Source organism: Centrocercus urophasianus, unplaced genomic scaffold, assembly GCF_019232065.1.
Source record: "Centrocercus urophasianus isolate 14NV4802_14NV808 unplaced genomic scaffold, USGS_Curo_1.0 seq_2, whole genome shotgun sequence".
In the NCBI taxonomy this organism is placed as follows: domain Eukaryota; kingdom Metazoa; phylum Chordata; class Aves; order Galliformes; family Phasianidae; genus Centrocercus; species Centrocercus urophasianus.
Window position 1 is genome coordinate 13,709,841 of NW_024884755.1, and position 21,319 is coordinate 13,731,159.

At 37.9% G+C, this 21,319-nt stretch overlaps 1 protein-coding gene across 1 annotated transcript in view; it reads left to right on the top strand.

Moving 5' to 3' along the window:
* Positions 1 to 21,319, top strand: part of CDH13 (cadherin 13) — a 434,526-nt gene that overhangs the window by 133,957 nt on the left and 279,250 nt on the right. The window contains exon 3 of the mRNA XM_042821675.1: positions 14,160 to 14,368. Coding sequence (XP_042677609.1) covers positions 14,160 to 14,368 — 209 coding nt within the window. The remainder of the gene's footprint in view (positions 1 to 14,159; positions 14,369 to 21,319) is intronic.

Consider the following 21,319-nt stretch of genomic DNA (forward strand, 5'->3'; position numbering starts at 1 on the left):
GTATGGCTCAAGTTGGTATTGCTGAATTTCAAACATCCTTATTTAATCCTAAGTACCAATTTTAGCATTCCAGTGTAACATTTCAATATTTTATACGTGTGCTTGCCCTTGAGATGAACTTTCTCAGGTAGTTACTATGGCTGTGCCTGATTTCTGTGGGTCATAGTGTGTATTTTGAACAAATGAATTTTCAATACTGGTGGCCAAAATCCATTTCAGTGTGAATAAAACACTGACTGATTCTGTACAAGGAGACAATGAAATGAATTTAACATGCCTGTGGAAAGCTTTGCTTTTTCTGAGAGCGACAGTCTTTGTAGCACTATTGTCAAACGTTCTATCAGATGGTAGTTAATTTCGAGCCTTTTCTACAAATGCTTACCAACTATCCTTGAAGTTCTGGGTTTCTCCCCAAACAAACTTGGATGGCTCTGTCAACATGTCTGCTATTCTTCCGGGGTGCATAGCTTCACCAACTGTGCTGATTCAGATCATTAAGTATGAGTAGTGTCCTGCAGACCCAAGGCCAGATGGCAGATCCCTGTGGTCAAGAAGGTCACTATCAGTTCTTGTGTTGGCCTAAAATAGGCTGGTGATGTGACCTTACATATGCAGTTCTCAGTTGCAGAGCCTAGGGCTCCTCATTCAACAAATTGGGATGGACTGGGTTTATTTTCCACAAGTATAAAGGAAGGTGATACAGATAACTTGAAAGAAAAAAAAAAAAAAAGAAGGAATGACAGCAAACAAAACACAGAAACAAAGCAAAACAAAACAGAGAAATACAAGGAAATACAGAGTATCCTGGAACAGCAAGTGAGTGCAATAATGAAATAGATTTTAGTACTCTGGTGTTTTGGAAAGCCAGAGGACAAATCTGGACTTGGTAACAACTCTGGAAAAGTAGCTAAGTTGAGCAGTATAATGTACTGTCAGTTTCTGAATAGGAGCCTTCTATGGAAAGGTAATGTCTAAAGATGGTTGGTGGAAGGAAGGCATGCAAGGTGTAAATCACTGTAAGAAAAACACTGAAGAACTGAGCAAATTAATTCTCATCACTTGCTCATTCTTTTGTTCTCAAGATGTGAGCCAAGTACAGTAGCCTGGAGACTGAGCATGCTATCAAGGTGAAAGGTTGGTCTGCAGAGACAAAGACGTGCGTGAATGTAGAGGGTATGAATTTTATTTCTTGTTCAGTTGTCAGGGATGGCCAGCTAAACACATTTCTTTATGCCAGTGCTGCTGGATTCTCTCCTTCTGCAGCAAAATATTCTCTTCTGTTGGAGCTGGGATTTGCCTCTGATGACTGTTCAATGTGTAGGAAATGGGTAGCAGCTTTGTGTTTTTGCCAGTCCAAGATTCAGCTCGCTGTCTATAATTTAGTCTTCTGTGAAAGCTTCCATGGTGAAGAATGTACTCGTTCTAGACTTGTCTGGCAAAACTTCAAAACATTAATGAACTTGTAGCAGGGCTGCACTAAATCTGGATTTGTTTAGCCTTCAGCTTTGCAAGGAAAATTTTAGTAATGAGGTTTGGGAAACAAAGGTCTCGGAGGTGATGATTAAGAGCTTACATTCCTAAAATAATAGAAGATGAACAACTTAAAAGCATGATGTTAAGAGTGCACCTATATCATTCTACATTGAAATACAATAGCAGGCATTGTCCATAAAATAATATCTCATTAGTTTCAAGAAAGAAGGAGTTTACAATAATAGAGTATTTATGCTAAGCAGTTGGGGTCTGGGGAGGAGAGTGAAAGTTGTCTAGGAGGCTGAATACATAAAGCCTTTGGTACTTGAAAACTAATTTTATTTGTAGTTAATATTCATTGGTGCAAGTTCTAGTCTATTGTTAAATGATTCTAGTGAATAATTACATCCATTACTTTGAAATGTTTAAGACAAGCGTGGAGTTTTAAAACCAATCTTTGTTACTGGAATCATCACCAAAACAACATTGTGGAAATCATGTTGACACTACAGTTTGATCATAGTCTGCAGGGCTCTCAGTGTGTACTCAGAACTGCTTCTCTGCATCGTATTTACATGCATTATGTAACCTCATTTTCTTGGGAACTGTAAGAAAGTGTATGGCATTTCTCTTTTCTCATTTCCCTGGGATTTGTCAGCTCTTGAATGTGACCCATGTGTTGATGAGTGAATGACAACTGTTTATTCCAGAATAAAGCATGTGCTAAAATGCAAACATGCAGCCTCCAGAAGCGCTGAACTAAGTTTAATTAGCTGTAGCAGTCATTTAAACTTCAAACTATGAAGTTAACTCACTTGTTTTTTGCTGGATGCGTGCTAGTCTGGGCAGCTGATTATATTATATTTGTTGCTAGATTATGAGAAGGCATTTCTGATAACCTTTCTGTTCCTAAATCTGTAAATGTCTCATATGCACTCTCTGATATGGCATAATTCTTTATTTATGTCTCAGTTCTCAGATAGGAATACTATGAAGTTGCTAAGGATCCATGTGTAAAAATATATTACTCTGTGTGAATAGAAAACTTTTGGCAAATCACATTTACTAAATGAATTCTCAGTTTATCACAGTTTTAGCCGTGAGCAAAGTGCAACACAAATGGGATATATCAGTGTTTAGAAGGATGGCACTTTATTGTGTCACAAGAGAATAACTCTTTGGAAGAAGAGATGAGCTGGAAAAAGGCACAGACTTAGTGATTTTTAAAGAGTTTTAAACCAGAAGCAAAGCAAAGATGGACTTGCCATTTTTAACCTGCTAAGTATTGTAATCATTACAGTTTTTCTAATGTGAAAGAAAAGAGACAGTTATTCAAACAGCTACGCTAACATTTCTGCATTTTAGCACTACTAAGGCAGTAGTTGAGAAAATCTATATCATTAATTCCCAGTGAAGTCATCAGAGTATTTGCAGTGTATATTGAAAATATATCAGGCCTACGAGAAAAGGTGCATTTCTCATCTATTTGTCTTGGAAAAAAAGAAAGTATGTTAAATATTAGATTTTATAATATGAATTAAACGAGTAAGTGTAAACCTGGCTCTGAATGACTGGCAAATTTTGCTGTGTTGACGACTACACTTGCTATATGGAGCTCACATTGCTGTAGAACAACTGTATAATTTATTAAATCTAGGAGAGTACTTAACATGTAAATAACAGTTGTATGTTAATTAGCACGTCACTAGTGTAACTGCTGTGCTGTGGGCTAGCATCTTGGCTGATCTGTCTCCAGTGTGATCACTGTATGAAAATAAACGTGACACTGATAAGAAATATAAGAAATATTATTCACTAAAGGTATTCCATTCTCCTTAATCTCTCCACTAGAGATGTTCTGTTTTCATTTCTAGTGTAATACTTTTGTTCAAACTGTCCCATTGTGGGTGTTCATATCTGGAATGCTGGCTCAGATAACTATTCATTACACCTTTTTTTTGTTGACTATGGACTTTAGAATAATGAAAATTTCTATTGATTGGTTGCAGCTTTCTGCAGAAACGGTAGGTTATTGGCCTAATCCATACTTTTGAAGCTGATGAAAAGAACTGGAATCAAACACTACAGTAATTTCAACCTTAGCTTGTGGTTGCACTGATGCCAACTGTGTGCTGGCAGCACGGTGGACACATTTACATGAAAGTGTATATTCACATTTGGAAACCTGCAGGCAGCCAAAGGAGGGAAGTGCTCAGTATATCTTTGAAGTGTAGAATTTTCTTAAGTAATTAACATGTTTTCAATGACATTTGCTTCATATACAGCACCACTTCCTTAAATGTGAGCCTCCACGTAGCAGTACCTCCCTTTGAAGAAGCAAACATAAACAGCAATATCACCTGGCCCATCACATAATTTTTATTGAGATTTACACATTGTTTGTTTTTCTTATTATTGTTTTTTTCTTTTTACTTCATTATTAAAGACAAGTGGAAACCTCAGTAGCCTAATGATCTTTCCTTGGTTTATCTAGGTAAACAAATTTCAGGTTCCTTTAAATGATCTTGACTGACAGAATTTACTTCCCCTCAGGTCAGTTCCTTTGTGCAAGATGCCAAAGATTGTCTTTCTTTAAAGTATAAAAGCCTGTGTTTGATGTGAATAGAAACTGTTCTGGGAATGACTGTGTAGAGCAAGATTACATGCTGCAATTTTAATTACATTGTTCTCAGCAGTGCTACTTGTCTGATCTTAGTGTGAGAGTCAAAATTCAAACCAAGGTTATTTGGTTCTGTAGCTGTTAGTCAAGCTCTGGTATTGTTTGAAAGAGATAATGATAAATTGAGCAAGTTTAAAATCCAGCAGAGTTTTGAGAGGTGGCTTTCCTGCTTAATCCATAGAATTTTTGCACTTTACAGACTGCAATTAGGAGGTTGATTTTCTGCAGTTTATAGAGCGGTTTTTGTGTTGGAATTGTGTTGACACATGAATAAAATAAAAGTTTGAAACTTCACAAACTTACAGGTAATGCAGATTTTTGAAGGTATTCTCAGAAGTTATTCATAAACTTTGACCAAGGATTTTATTTCAAAAACAGAGTTTTTAGGCTGATAACTGAAAAGGAGCATAGGTCTACTTGTGCATTTTTTGTGGAGCCATGTGGAAAATTAATATTTCTATTGGTAGCTCTGTAAAAATAAAATTAAGAGAACTCATTGGAGAGAACTCAGTTAAAGGCACTGAGAGAAATGTCTCACTCAGGATCATTGGTGGAGAAGATAAGAAGGTGAAAGGTGTACCCCTAGAAACAGGAGGAACTGTGTTTCAGTTTATCATTGGGAATGTTGAACTATTCACTGATTTAATGAACATTTTCAGGCATGGATTACTCATTCAGCAGCTGGGTAAATAGGCCAGCAACCTACAGCATCCATTTTGAAAGGAAAATATTACACACTGGACTTATTACTCAGTCTTATTTCCTTTTATGTTTTGTAAATGATGTGTCATTCCCTATTTCAGAAACAAACTCCTGCCACTGAGTGCTATTTGGAAATTAGTTGCACAAGGCACAAGTTGAAAGCTTTATTTCTGAGGACGCCTTTTAAGAAAACATTATTGCACATCAAGAAAGACTTTTATTGTGATTATGGTTCCAGAAGGGCAGTTGTATAAAGATGTCCATGAATGTATGTTTCTGTAATTTTTTCCTAAAGTGTACTGACCAATAATTTTGCTTCTTAATCTTAAATTAAGACTTGAATTTAGTCTTGAAATTCAAGACTTGAGTCTTGATGTTGAGAAACAGTCTGTTGAATTATAGATTAGATAGAATTTACACAGAAGGTGAAACCAAGAGCCAAGATGGAGAAGATGGAGTCAATGCTGCCTCTAGACAGTATCTCTGGGTAACATATGAAAAGCACTTTGTGTTGGTAGCTTGTTTAATGGAAAGCTCCTGCACTTTGACTTTGTCTTACTGTACTGCTAGTGTGGGAGAGGCTGTCAGATTGACTGTAGGATGAAAACCAGTAATTTCTTCTATCCTCAAATCACCAAGGTATTCTTATTTCCTACTGACGGAGCAGATAAGCAGTCATTCTCCAGCGAGACCAGATATTTCATTTCTGACCTTCAGTAAGCTTCTTACTTATGGACCACACTTCAGCCAAATGTAAATATCTGCATGATTTAGTGAATCTACTGTTCATTTAATTGTACTCCAGAATTTCCAGTGATTAACTTAAGGCTCATAGAAAACCGGTCTTAGTGAAAAATGAAGAAAAACATGTGCTACAAAAATAAATTAAAAAGAAAAGAAAAACAAAAGGAGAGGAGAAGAAGTTAGAACAGGTCACGTTAAGAAATGACACATCACTGTAATTGTAACAAACTGACCTTCAAGACAGTTTTATTTGTGAACTTAGAGGAAAAAACACCATGGCTCTCAGTTAATTGCCTAGTTAAATGAAAATCTTTACTAAATAAATTTGTGGCTTTGGAGACATTTTAAAAACATGCTGGCGTAAATAAGGCCCTTTTTGTGCTGCTTGGTGCTGTAGTTATTTCCTGCACTTGTTACTTTTCTTTTGCTTTTTGACATCTGCTGGCAGCAATTTATTTACATAGTTAAATCTCCTGGGACCCTGCTTCTTCTGCTGGGTATAACCTCAGCTGATTTCTTTTTAATAAATTACTTATATCAAGCAACTTGTTTTGGGTAGCATTTATGGTGACTGCTCAAAGATCAGATCTGTGTTTGTGCAGAAGCCAAGCAGATGCATGGTTGGGAATATGCTGCCTCTTGAAGTCTTGTTCATCCAGGATTCAAGGGAAATAATGCATTATATCCCACTGGGAAGTCCTGTATGAACTCAGACCTTCTATCTTACTCTGCTCTAGGATACAATTAATTTTGCATTGACAAAGTTCTTGCAGTAATTTGTAGAACCACAAAATATTGAATGCATTTGAATGCATTTGATTCTGTCTGCTTGTGTCTTGGAATCAGCCTGTGAAAATGTGAGAATCTGAAATTAATTTGATTATATGTTCTCCTGGGATTCTTAGCAAAATGTTATGTTAGTCTGCAGAAATGGAAAAGTATGGATCATTTGCATTGTGATGGGAAACATTTTCATTGAAACTAACAAAGTTTAAAAGAGTCTTTTCTACATATCCCTTCTGGATTCAGGCTCGTTTAGACTGTTCAGAATCAACACTGTTAACACTGAAATGTCATATTCCCCCATAGATGTGACAGCTCCTTTGAGACTGGCTACACAAATACATTATCACTGTCTGCATTTCCAAAAGGACAACAGCTCCATTTAAACTGAACTACATGAGGTGCTCAGAACATCAATGACAGCGTTACAACATCTGAAGTTTTGATTTTTATTTTTTTCTTCAAACAAAGTCGCTAATATCACATTTTTATTGAAAAAGTGATTTTTCTCCAGGGCTTAAAGCAGAAGCTATAGTATCACCATGACTTTATAATGCAGCTGCTGACCTAAGCGATCAGTCAATAACAGGCCTATATTGTAATAAATAAGTTGAGATAACTTCCAGTTGACAATAATTACAGCTCCTTCTGCTTGATTAGATTTTTGCCCTAAATGAGACAACAGGCAACAAAAGGATATATGAAGGTACCATGTAATGTGAGCTGGCACAGAGTGCCTTCAGTCATGAATATTCTGTATTTTCTCATAACTTCAAGCAAAGACTGCTGATGGAATCCTGTTTTGGAAAGGAATTTGCTGAGAAACTTGAGACACAATTGAGGGATCCTTCTGTTTGGAAGGAAGAAAAGAGCAAGCATAAGGCAAGATAAACAGAGACATGTAGTTGCCAAAAAAAGCAGGAATGTTTGACTGTGGTGTTGATAGAGCCACTTTCTTCGCATAGTGCTCTGTGAAAACACTCGTGGAACTCCCAACCAACCTAACTTCTGGTGATCATCAGGGTTGTTCACCTCTAGCTCAGGGTACCTGATGCCATGCCAATACCTAGCTGAGTGGTGGTGTGACGTGCTCGGTAGAGAAGAGAGCTGGGTGAGATATGCAAAGACACCGGAATGCAGCACCAGTATAACAGGAGGGAAGCACAGATAGAGCAGAGAGTTGATAAGGTGGTTCTTCAGAGAGATGGTAGTTGTTCGTTCTGGAATCACACATAATACCCATTACATAAAGGCAGAGGAAACCTTCAATCTGCTATCACCTATGGATCAATTGAAGTGCACAAGGGAATTTCAAAGCATTAATGATTTTTCCAGCTCTGCAGACTGTTGGTGGTGGCCAGGTAACATGGGAGAGGGACCAGTGTGCTTATTCCCATCTAAAATGTTGCATTTTTCATTGGCTGTGGCTGGCTTCTGGGTGAGATCCCTCCCTTTGGGGGGAAGCTTATCTAATATCTGTGCTGTATTCTTCTCACGTATTTTTACAGTGCCAAAAAACACTGTTGCTATTGATAGCTGCAGTACATACAGTTGAAAGGATATTCTCTGAAGGGCAGATAGGTACAGTCTGGTGCCCGCTACGTGAACTACTGGCCTAATTTGCAGATTTTAACAGGAATATGCTCAGGTCTCATCCTCATACAGAAATTGCATGGAGATATTTGTCAGTTTAGGTAATTTGTTTTTTGTAGACATTATAAATGTGTGCAAAGATCACGTCTGTTGTTTAGTTCTTGTTCTTCCAAAGAAGCTGAATATAGATGTGCATTTGTGTGTTCAGCAATCCTTAAAATACTCTGATGAACATTGTACTGTTGTTTATATCTCCACAGTTTTTGACTATCTATATGCAAAATAAGTCATTGTTATAATTTATTTCAAAGGGCACATAAAGATACATAGAACAGAATCATAAACATGCAATAGAAGATAATAGCCCACCACTGTTTGATGGATTTTTTGAGATCATTCTATAGCAATTCTGTTATATAACCGGAATTTAACATTGAACTGTTAAAAAAAATAGCAAAAAGAATTTTCATAAAACTCAGTAAGATTTTCTGTGTGTGTGAAGAAATCTTCCAGTCTTGCTTGCAGCTTTTCTAATGCACAATTTTATTTCTAGAACACTTTTAGACATGAAATATTCAAACTCACATTTGAAAGAAAAAAAGCCTCGAGTTTCTAAAATTTGACCTTTGCTCAGTTTTTTGTTTCTTTTTTGCTTCCTTCTTTATTTTCCAATTAAAAATATGTATCATTATGGTGGTCCTTGCTAAACGTGCCAGAGATAGGAAGATGGAGACAAGGGCTGACAAAAATTGTCATATGCTCTGCTTTCCAGTGTAAGCTTGGAATTGGTCACCCAATGAATTCCTCAGGCCCAGGCACAATTCCTGCTGTCTCTTACTTTTTGGCTTAGAATTCAGTTTAGAGAAACTGCCTTCGTAGAACATAAATCAGAAGAGAGATTTTCTAAAGTGAACTTGCAGCTTTTCCATGATAGGTTTTTATAGCTTGGAAGGAAACTGTACTGTTGCTTGCTCCCAAAACATGGTTGTGGAGTGAAAGCAGTCACTTCCTAGCGGTGTTTCTATGCCATTCATTCCTGGTTTCCATCTTTCAGCATGTCTTCTAATTGCCTTATGCCCTAAGAAGTTATTTTTCTTCAAAAGGTTGGAATTAAGTGTTGACTGTGTCGTTTCTGGGATTTAGTTTGCCATTTTTGTTTGCCATTGTTTATTGCTAACAAGAGCCATGGCAGGTCATGGCAGTTTGTGAGTTTTTATATACTCCAGCACTCAGAGGCATTTCTATTTCCTTCAACCATCACTTTTCTCTATGTAGCTAATGAAGATCAATGTCTGTTTAATACTTTCTGTCTAACTTTTGTATTTTGCTAATATCTTTGATCAGGGAAGACTTTTTAGCCCAGACGAGGGTTCCCTGCTGGGCTGGAAAGTTAACTTGCCTTTGTGCAGCTGTAACATACTTTTCTCACTCTCTACACCCCTCTCAGCTACAGCTTTCTGTAGTAGAAAACGACTCATCATTTCAATTACGTCTTAAAATAGATTAGAAAATAACAATGTAGGATAAAATAATGTTGATACTATAAATCCTGCTGATTTGAACAAGGCTAGACTGTATTTACAAAAAGGATCCTAACATTCATTGACATAATAATTAAGAATCTGTGTTTGGTATGTATTTTCAATGTGCAATTTCCTCAGTTAAAGACCTGTTTTGTTGCTAGCCATCATTAGCTAACATAAAAATTTGTGTGCATATATAGAGAGACATACAGAGTAAGTTCTGTGTGTTTATAGATAAATGTGTGTGTTTAATTATTCAAAATACCTCTGTGGAGATTTTGTCAGAGAGAAAATTACGGATTCTGTATTTCTGTTGAAAACAAATTAAATTTCTGAGAATCAAATTAAACTTCAAAAAAAATGACTTTGAAAGAAGAATATATCAGTTTAATGTGCATTTGGATATAAGAAATCTAGTTTGGCATTTTTTCTTCTTACATAGTTTACAAGAGAGATCCAACTGTTAATCTTCCAATATTTTAAAATGGTGGTCCTTAAAACGTTTGCAGTTGTACAGAAACTTATGTGGCACATCATGACAACAGTATAGGATGTACAATACTGGGAACTTGAAATTTCTTGCTGAGATCTTTTAAAGGTAGTATTTCAAATCACAGCTTTGGTTTTTCATCATTACAGTATGGATTTGTGGTCTTACAGAAGAATCCTTTTTGTAGTTGCCTTGAATCTGATAAAGTCAGTGACCAAAGTGGACAAAAATATCTGAACATCTCACGTGCTTTCTTACAGAAAGCAATAGAATTCTAGTACAGGAGGCTGAGAAATGAGCAGAGAGAGATGAGTGACATGAGTGTTGTTTTTCATTGGGAGATGCTTGGCAGTATTTTCATTTTGCTTGTATGGAGTTTTGGAGCCTGTCTCTTACCATATGGCATATTAAGCACAATAAAGATGTTCATTTGGCAGCTGGAGCATGACTAGCAACATCAGAAGAGTCATATATGCATCAATAAATTAAGAATTCTGCCTTCATGTAAATAAACATTAGATCATTTCTTTTAATTGCCTATTGAGTTCTTGACAATGAGACACAGTCACTTTGTAGTCGTCTGTTACAGCATTTCCAAAATTCTAATTTATGACTATAGCTGAACAACTCCTATTATTAATTTTTTGCCCTTCTGCAGCACCTGGAGCACCAACCATAAATAATTTTTTTTCGAGTGCTCTACAGATGCAGAGGAAACAAGCAGACTTTGCTCTGGAGAGCCTACAGTCTAGCTAAACTTCGTAAGCTCTAACACCAAGGGAGTGTGTAAGGGGATGTGGGAAGATTTAGTGCATGTGGATGCTCAACAGGTTACTGCTCATCCAATCCATTATATTGCAGATGGGTAGTATGAATAATGTCAGTCATCTGTCCCATGGCTTTCCTCATACCTAATCTCTGTGAGGAACGCACATTACAAACATAATACATCATAAATATATGTCATCATGGTTGTCAGACAGTAAAATGTTATATACTGGGAGACAACATTTTCGTGTTAGACTGCCAGATGGTTTTGTTTCCTTTCTCCCCTTAGCAGACTCCTTAGAGCAAATCCATCCAGATGACACAGGCTTTGGTAACTACTTTTAATTTTTGTTATTTGGGCACTGTTTAAATATCAATCTGAAAAGTTCTTATTAAGACAACTGTTTGTAATGGCATGTTTTATTTCTGAAAAGAGAAATACAATAGCAACTTAGATCACACTTCGTCTCAGTGGAGCTCTCTAAAGTGTTTCCTCTCTTCTTCCACATGCTTGTTCGTGTTGGTTTCAGAGTATCTCAGTCCCATGCCCAAGTTTCCATCAGTCCTAGGAGAGATTCCAGGCTCTTTCCAGCATCAAAGCTAGCTCAGCACTCACCTAGCTGGAACAGTAGGGTACAGTGATTAGAATCTGAGCTAGCTACTGAACGTCCAAAGATCTCACTAGGGTGTCTGGCAGGGCAGGGAAGTGTGGTTGGTGTCAGGACTAGCTCCATGGGCCACATAGCTGGTACTGGAGCTTGGTACAGACAGCTTGTGTACAATTTTGGGTATCTTCATTGGCTTTTTCCCAGAATCAGCATGAGTTTTTTGATGCAGGTGTTCCTGGTGAGGGGCACTGTGAGAATTATTTGGAATTTAATACAATCTCCTGCGATGTTCCCTGGTAATCCCAGTCCAGAAGGCATCGTTGCTTTCATAAATTTCTCATTTGCCTCTCACTTCAGAATAGAGATTTTATCTAAGGCTACATTTCTTTTCAACTCTCATAATAATTTAACAGTTTGCTTCGACTTCATCACTGTTGGCCCTTGGTCCACATAATCTTCAGTGTTCTCTATCCTTATGATCGCTTCATCTCCTTCCATCCACTTCTAATTTCTCTCCTACATATCACTATTTCTTATAGCCCTTTCATTTTCTTTCCTTCTCCTTGCTACTAACCTTGTCAAATACCTTCGTTTCTGTGGTAGACTTGGGAATTGAAAGCATCAGTGCTTTTGGATGAGATATGGTAAGAAAAGTTTCTCACTTTTAAGCAAGTTTGCTTCTGCTCTTTGTTGGAAAAAGTGCAGTTTCATAAAGCAGGACCAACATCCGAGCAAATACAGAAGGTCTGAAAGTTCCAAATTCATGACTCCACGTGAATGTAAAATATGTATTCAACTACCACTTCTAATTCCATGTGTCAGCTCTGCATGTGGCCCTTGAATTTCCACAATGCATGCAGATGGCAGCAATGCAAGCAGCTCAAGAAATGTGATGCTGAGCAGCAAGGTGGGAGAGGCGTGCTCCCAGCAGCCTCTGTTGTAGGAAAACAACAGAGAGTGGCTGCTTTCTGAATGTGTCCTGTGCTATTTGGCCATACTATCACTCAGACTCTGACATTTGGTTTTAAATTGTTTCTCTGTCATAGTTGTTAGGCTTTCTATTCTTTTATTTAAGCTTTGCTGAGAGACATCTTATTCTAGACGTGATGAATTTGTCAAATAGAGATGCCAAATCTTCCAGTTGTGAGCTATTAATAGACCACTAGGTCACCAGCAGCTTTGGACTGTGAGAAGTACAGGCTGATGCAGTATGACAGGGTACCTGCCAAAGGCACTGTGCCATTGTTTTATAAAGGGTGGAGAAGAATAAGTTAAATGAGAATCCACTCATAATTCATCAAGACTGTAATCTATACAGTGATTAGCATAGAGAATTTCAATTTCCCACATTTGTGGTAACAGGGAAATTTCGTCTTTTAGTGGGCTGATAGCTTTAGGAGATTACAGAGAATCTGTTAAATGCCTGTCATATCACCGACATCAGCTGCAAGGGGTGGTTTAACACCAAGGGAGGCCTTGCCAACAAAGAACCTTCCATCAAAATCCTTCTGGTTTCTTTTTTTATTTATAATCTCTCTTGCTTTCAGCAAAATTCAATGAAGTGGCAAATGTATGGTCATCCACTATGAGAATGTCTGTGTTTTACCTCTTGGATTAAGCCAAGCCATGACAGAATCTAGGATTTACTTTTTTTTCCCTTTAAAAATACCAATCAGACAGAACAATATAATCCATACAATGAATTTAGAAAATTACTACAAGTGCTTTGTTTTCAGTAAAACTATTGTGTTTGATCATCTCTAGTCTGTATCCCTGTCTGTAAGGCAGCTTTTAAAGGCGCAATGGAATTGAAATGTAAAACCAAAATAGCAGGAGCATACAGATAAGCAAAATTCTACAGCACAGTAACTTGAGGAACAGGTATGAATTATAGAGCAGGTTGTCTAGGGGGAAAAAAAAAATAAAGCAGCACACATGTAAATATGTCATTCAGATGTCAAAACAGAAAAAGTTTGCTTAGAAATCAGAAGTTTCTGAAGACCTCTTAATCGTACGGCTGTAATTACACCAGTAATGTTTATGGCAGTGTTTTGAGCAAAGTGAATCTACTGGGCTCAGAGAAGGAACATGAAGCAGTGTCACATCTTTATCTTTTGGGATGTTTTTTCTCTTTCTGTTGGCTTTCATAAATATTTTAAGTATTTCATATGAAGTGAAACAGCGTTTTTGAAAGCTGTTTTTTAAATAAGAGTTCTTCTTGTGTATATTGGTAGTGCAGCTCATGCATCACTCTACAGGTGGTTAATAAGAATAGTAAGAAATACTATAATTGTTTTTTTTTTAATTATGTAACCCTTTTGCAGTAGAATGTGAAATTGCATATTTTGCAAACCGCCAACAGCAAAACTAAAGAAAAATACATCGGATTTCTGAAACCACTTGGGCAGCAGAAGAGCCTTTACATCTCACTTGTTACAGTGAATGGGGAGAACAGCAAGGCCACTATTGCTGTTGCCCAGTTTGTGAAATTAGTGTGCATTCTGTGCTTTTGAGTGATCAGAAAATGTTCATGTCTAATGTGGGTTTATTTCCTCCTTCCCCAGTTAGTATGGCCAAAATCTCCTCATCCTTCTGAAACTGCATATTCATAGGATTGTCTATGAAATATTATAGCCATACAAATACAATGTTTGAAAGTATTCCCTTAGATTGGAGCCATTTCTCCACGAGATCTGTACATAAGCCAGCAACGTGAAAACTTCTGAAGTCTGTATTCCAAAGTGGATACTTAAACTTAAGTTTTCTCACTTCTTTTTATTTCTTTTCTTCCCCAGTGGTGTTTGATGACTGCAAGGGGAATAACAAATTGAACTTCGAAGTTTCTAACCCAGACTTTAAGGTGGAACATGACGGGTCTTTAGTTGCACTGAAGAATGTATCAGAAGCTGGCAGAGCTTTGTTTGTCCACGCACGATCTGAGCATGCTGAGGATATGGCAGAAATTTTGATTGTTGGAGCTAATGAGAAGCACGGTGCATTAAAGGTAAGATAAATACAAAATACTAAGCTGCTAGGTACTTACTTGTGCCATCTAGGACTATAAGCAGATTGAATCTGTTAGCAAAGAGATCAAAATTCCATCCAGGTATTGCTGTAACAATTTAGCACTTAGCTCAACATAATAGATTATAAATTTTGCAGATTTTGAAAGATGTATTACATCTTCAGGTGTAAATACTAAATATTCATACAGAATTGACTTAAATGAGAGAGTGTAAGTATCAAAATTGGCAAGTTCTTCTGATGTACTTAGGCCAGATAACCAGTTTGGCAATAACTACAAATGGAAAAGTCATACTCAAAATATTTAATTTAGAATTTACTGCTTCATATTTGTTGTAAGTCTTAAGGACATGGAAATTAGTTCTATGCTGTGGAAGTTAAATTTTCATACAGGTCTGCTTATCTGATGTCATTATATATTATACTACATCAACTTCTGCATGCAAATCCCAATCCATATTTACTCTCTGTCAGTACGTCTATCTGCACTGTTGAGTTTGTTCCACTGTAGCAGAAATGCGAAGTCACAGCTTGAAGCAGTGATTGAACACCTGGTGGGAAGGCAGGGCCAACCCGGGGGAGCTCAGGTGTATGCAATGAACCTGAGTGATGGAAAGGCTGGAGCCAGGATCCACCCCTTCCCAGCCCTCATTTAAGAGTTGGCAGTGGAGGTTAGGGGTTTTTGCTGGAGATCCTTGCCTACCTGAGGCCTTCTAAGCGTAAGCAGATTCTATTCCTTTGTTTCTGTGCTCAGGACTGTTGCATTTGAGCATATCCTCACTTACTGCAGCCTGGGACTTCACAGACTCAGTGTCATTGCTGCACTTTCCATTGCGTTATAGCAAATTACATCGGCTCTGCCCACTTATTTCTGTATCTATTTTTTTTCCAGTTTGGAATTTCAGTGTAATACCAACCATATATTTTGGGGAAAAGTGCTTCACAAATTGAGTGAAATGTTTTCTCCGTGCTCATGAGAGTAACAGAAAGGATGTGAGGTTGCCTTCATTTCTGTATCCTGGCATTTAGTAAAAAGGCAAGCAAGACAGTGATTTCCTGTACAATTAAATCTAGTACTGGAATCAAGAAGCCATGATGAGAATCACTTACCTGTTGTTTTATTTTGGTATTTCGACTTTCAGCTGTCGAAGTTTTCATTGTGTTTCTAACAATAGCTTAGCATAACTTCAGTTTTTCATTAAAAAAAACTTAGCTTTAAGGGTGAACAAACTTCTGAAAGTCTGTGGCTGAGGAAAGGTTTTGATCTGTGCTTTAAGCAGCACGAGATGTGAATGTAGATTGCTAGCAGGGGAAAAGTATCAGAATGTGTAACTGTGCAGAGAGCTGATCGGAACACTGAGAGGGAATTTAATTTTATTTAAATATGCCATATCTTCAGAAAGTTCAATTTTAACAAAGTCATACTTGAGAGATTCTTATGTGTCAGAGCTGTGGATTCAGGACCACGCACCATCAAACTCAGAGTACAAAAAGTAGCTCAGATGACCCAGGCGTTTAGCTGTCCTTGGTCTCAAACTAGCAAGACATGTTCCTTTTGGTGCATTCACAAGAATGTGATCATGATTTTGATTTAACTCTAGGTTTTGAAAGCTTAGGAGCTGTTTTAATATGGTGATTATCATTCTCCAGTTGGAATTTACTGAATCCACAGAGAAGTTTGAAACATCCCAAGTGGAAGGCTAGAGTTAAACTTAATGGGATTGGTTTCTTTATGAAGATCCAATTCTCTAAGAATTATATTCTGATGCTGTTATACTGATTTACTTAGAGAAGCAACTCTTCCCTGCCTTTTTAATGGACATATTCTGTGGAAGTTACTATCTTGGGGTAGTTTTGCTACCTGAGCAGAAATTAACAAATGTGCATTTGTGCTGACTACAACAGAGCTTTATTAGTGGTCTTTTCTCTTTATATGCTATTCTGGTTCTGGACTGTATTTTCTCAAAATGTTCAATTAATATTAACGTAGTGTTGAAACTTATCATCAGACTGTCTGTGTTCAGAAGCCAATTCCTAGATTCTGTTACAACCACTTTGTATTGCTTCAGAGAGAGAAGGCCAGTCTGGACCTGACACATTCTGCTCCTTGCCAGTCTTCCCTTATGTGTGGCTATGCAGAGCAAGCTTATAACATTATCTCTACCAGTATTCACCAGCTCTTTATGAGTTCTGAAATTCTGCTCAAAACTAAAACACTGTTCTTTTGGCATGTAGATCCTTGGTGTGTACAGTGCCTTTGGGATTTAGGTGATGCATTACTGTGAGCTGAAAAATCCATGTAATGAGGATCAACGCTTCTTCGAGATGATACAAATGTCTTGGGGCTGGTTGTCCTACTTGACCTCAGCTAGTATTCTCTAGCTCTTAAATATTTTTATCAACTATTTTGTCTATTATTTGCCTATTTTAAACATAGGAGACAGTCTTTCTGTTCGTCATACCTCAGAAGGATATAAAGATTACAGCATCCTATCTGATGCGACTTTTCTGGTAAATTGGAACCGAATCCTCTACTTTTATGGGCTGAATGTGTAAGCATGGAAACAGCAGAACAGCTCCATCTGTTAAGGCAAGAAGCCTTGGCTAAGAAGTGCTCAGATGGAGCCCTAATATTTCAGCATGATCTTGTAGGGTTATGATGATCACATGCCAGAGCTTTGCTCAGCATTCAGTACTTAAAGTACCTTGTTTAATTAAGGGATAATCATAGAATCATAGAATGGCTTGGGTTGGAAGGGACCTCAAGGGTCATCAAGCTCCAACCCTCCCCTGCCATATGCAGGGCCATCAACCTACATGTCTAATACTAGACCAAGCTACCCAGAGCTCCGTCCAACCTGGCCTTGAACACCTCCAGTGATGGGGCATCCACGACCTCTCTGGGCAAGTTTTTAAGGAGTTAGTATATATTTCCCCATTGTCGGCAACTGCCAGTTCTTTACTGAAAGCATGTGCCTGCATCTGTGAAATCCCATCATTAATCTTGCTAATATTAGTTTCCCAACATGTATGGAAATGACTGATGACAATGATCTCTAATGTGCTGACATGCAGATTGAGCCTGGAAGAAGATAGTGTAATTCCTGGAACTTTGGAGGGTGATTACTACCAAACATACTTGAGAGGAATATCAGAAGTATTTAAAGTTTAAGAAGAGCAGAAAGCTATTGGTATTCTAGTGGTTGAGGTACATGATTATTTCCTGCTGAAGATGTGGGAAGATTCTAGATGGCCTCACTGATCAGTCGTAAGTGATTAAGTACCTCCAAGGCTCTAATACAGTCAGTGGCTGTTCGAGTACCACTTGCGGTATAATTCTGCTTTTTGAGTCTAAAGGTCATGTTTCCTTACTCTTCTGCCAGAGACATATAAGCTCTGCAGAGTCTGCAGCTTTCCATCACAGGATGGCCGAGACTGCAATGCGAGGAGATGGATGGTTCCTCAGCATCATCAGCCTACTTGGCCGTTGCTTTCTGATCACAGAATGCTGTACAGCTAGTGACAGAAGAGCTGGAGTCCTGTATGTTAGATTTCTGTCAGACGTGGGGTGTGAGTGCACAGAAGAGTTGCCATGGGCACATGGAGGGTGCAGCATTATAGGGTGGTGGTGTCTTTTTAGGTAAGTGTTTGTACATACTTGTACCCATGGGCAGCCAGAGTGCTGTGTGACAGTGGAAGGAATGAAGTCCACTTACTTTCAGCTTAGGGCAGCGCTGATGAGGCGTATGTCTGTGCTTATGCTCTACTTATGTTTGCTTAATTATCTTTCACATGGTCAGGACTTGACTGCTTGTGACATTAAATAAATATACGTGGAAATGTTTTAATTCACCCAGGAGTCCTAAAAATGAACTTTAGGCTCGTTCTAAATAATTCATGGAACTGCTAGGGATCTCTAATGGAAAAATAAATCACTCATGGAACCCTACTAAGGAACAAACTGACAGAATTGATAAGTGGCAATAATTCAAAATTATGCCTCATTGAGTGCCTGCTTTGTTTTAAAGGACTAGTAGAGGGAAATTTCATCACATCTGAGCATTTGACCGGACATTAGCGAAAGCATTTATTTGTTTACTTTAAAAGTCTTCTTTTGTGAAGGACAAGGTATAGCTAAACTGTTTTTAGAGGCCCATTAAAAAGGGTGCATTGAAGAATGCAGCTGGCTGGGAAATGAATTGTGTCCTCCAAGGCTAAATAAAATGGGTATTTCTTAGTACTGCTCCTACTTTATAATCTAATGCTGGTTTTAATAACTAAACTCCTAGTAGACTTTTTGCTAAAAGAAATCCTTAGGAAACAATTTTTCTCTACAGATGGGCTTTTTTGTGTGTGTGGTGGCAAATGCAGCCTTTATTTTCCACAGCAAAGAGAATTATTTGGAACTTCTATTTGTTACAGCATCACAGACGCTGTGTGAGGGGAGTTAGATATCAAGAGTCTGGCACCAAAGCAGATAAGAGGACAGGCAGATATTCAGAAATTCCAGGCTGGTAGTAACTTCACTGTATGGTGCTCAGCAGTCTTCCATACAGAAGGATGAAATGATTAAATTAGAAACTGTCAAACCCTCAGGACACTTTTCAGGCACTAGATGGAAAAGGAAAAGAAGAGATAAGAGGGAGGAGCGCTCCCTGAGACAGCATGTTATAGATGAGGAAAGTTTAAAATTGTCTCCAGCAGCAGCTCACATCGAAGGGAATGAGGTTGCAGGAGTCCTGCTACTCTGTCCAGTCCACTTTGTAACAGCGAGGGGCTGGTCAGATAGACTGCTCGTGCATTTCCTTCTCTCAAAGTATTGTTTTCCCAATGTCAGCTCAGTTTATTATAGAGAAGATGGGAGATGCAGCCTGGTGTGGAGCTTGCCCTGCTGCTTTGCAGGCCTGAATTCCTTCTTCTATTAAATCACTGCCTTAATGCCTGTGCCTCTATTTCCTAAAGTATCAAATAGGTATAATGAAACTAAACTCCTTGGATTTAAATGCTAGTGTTTCTTATTTATGCCTTACTTCTCTGTTTTATCCTTGAAGTACGAAGATTGCAAATTTTATTGATATGAAATAAAAAGCACCCAGAGCCTTAAATCCTACATGCATAGCTTTTTGCCTTAGAACAGATGAGAAAGGATCAATAATCTTATTATGATTCTCTTGCAGAAAAAAATACTTGCACAAGGAAGTGAGTGGTTGAGTTTTGTAATCTGGCAGTTCAATAATTCATTTGGAAAGTAAGATCAAGAATCAACCTCTGTGATATAGCAAGCAATTGTTCCAATTAATGTATGCTAACATTTTTCCAGTTTAGAATAGAGTTCTAAATAGGCTGAAAATAACTGTGCAAAAGCATAAAGATGGAATCTCATATGAGATATTGACAAGCAGTCTGGAAGAGTTTCGTATTATTAGATTTGCATATAGCAGTTGCTACAACAAGTAATGCATTGGATAAATAAAACACCGTGTTCTGCTTTTCATTTTAAGGCACAAAATAAAGTAAGTCACAGAGGTATATCAATATGACATACCTATGAATTATTACACTGATCGAAACAGCATGTAGAATAGAATTACTTCCAGAGAATCTGTGGAGATGCTTCCCCTTTGGACATGTTGGTTTCCCTTAGGCATATAAACATGAGTTTTTGTAAAGAGCAAACAAAGTAAAATGTCTAAATGTCTCTTCTTGTTTTTATGCTCAGTTGCCAGAAAACTTAACATAGTAATCTTCCCCTATTAGTTGTGAAATGAACAACTTTCTATTGCTTCTGCTCTTTATAACACTGCAAACACTGATTGACTTGGACTTCATGCATTAAAATCTGAGCTGTAAGTGACTTTAGGATATAACACCTGTGGTTGATGAAATCGTGGTAAATGTCTCTTCCCCATCTTAATCATCAGTGGAAGGATGCAATGCTACCGTGCATGTTTCACAGAATACATCTTAATTAATGTCAATGAAAGCAAGATCTTGTTCTCATCAATGGGTCATTCTTTAGTATCTCTTAGCTGCCTTTTTTTTTTTTTTTTTTTTTTTTTTTTCCCTCTATATTTTTACAAAAAGCCTCCCCTTGCTGTTTGGAAACAGCTCCTTTATTATAGTAAATCTCCTCAGCCACTGAAATAAGCTATCTTCTACAAAAATTCCAGTCACTTAATTTCCCTTTTTATCCTTCGGTCTGATCCAGAGCCTCCTGGAGTAATCAGATTCCAGCAGGCTTTAGGTCAAACCCACAAAGCAGGATTTCTGCCTGGCAGTGCCATAAAGAAGTGATTCCTGTACCTCTTCCCCAGGACACTGCCAGCTGACCCTCCACATGCCAGGGTGTAGTGCACAGGGTTATGACTTTTCACATGCAGCCACACTTCCCCTTTGCTCACCTCTACAGCAGAGCCTTGCTTTTATTGCTGGGCTGGTGCTTCCCCTCAGGCCTGCACTAAATTTATCCTTCCAACTTAACTCTGCAAATTCCCACCACCAAAGAAATGCAGTTTTCATATACACTGGCTTTGGAGTTCGCTCTGACAAAGATCCATTTATCTGAGAATTATCTTAGTGCCAAGAGTTGTGGCAGTTGCCATGGCAACAATTACATATTGTGTTGAATACCAGAGTAAAAACTGTAAGAACCATGAGCCACTGGTGGTTTTCATTAATGTAACATTCCCTATTTGGTCAAAGCGTGTCTTCTAAGTTTATTCATCGTGTGCATAAATGCTTGGGTCAAATGTGTAGGCTAGCTTTCCTTCCCTTTCCTTCAGTGCACAGCTTCAGCATGTAAATGAGGTGTGCTTGGTTATTTAAGGAGAGAAAAATGGTCTTATAGACTGGAACCATGAATAATTGACTGTGAAACAAGAAGATGTTAGCTTCTGTGAATGTTCAGTGCTTTCCTCTGAGTAATTTTCAT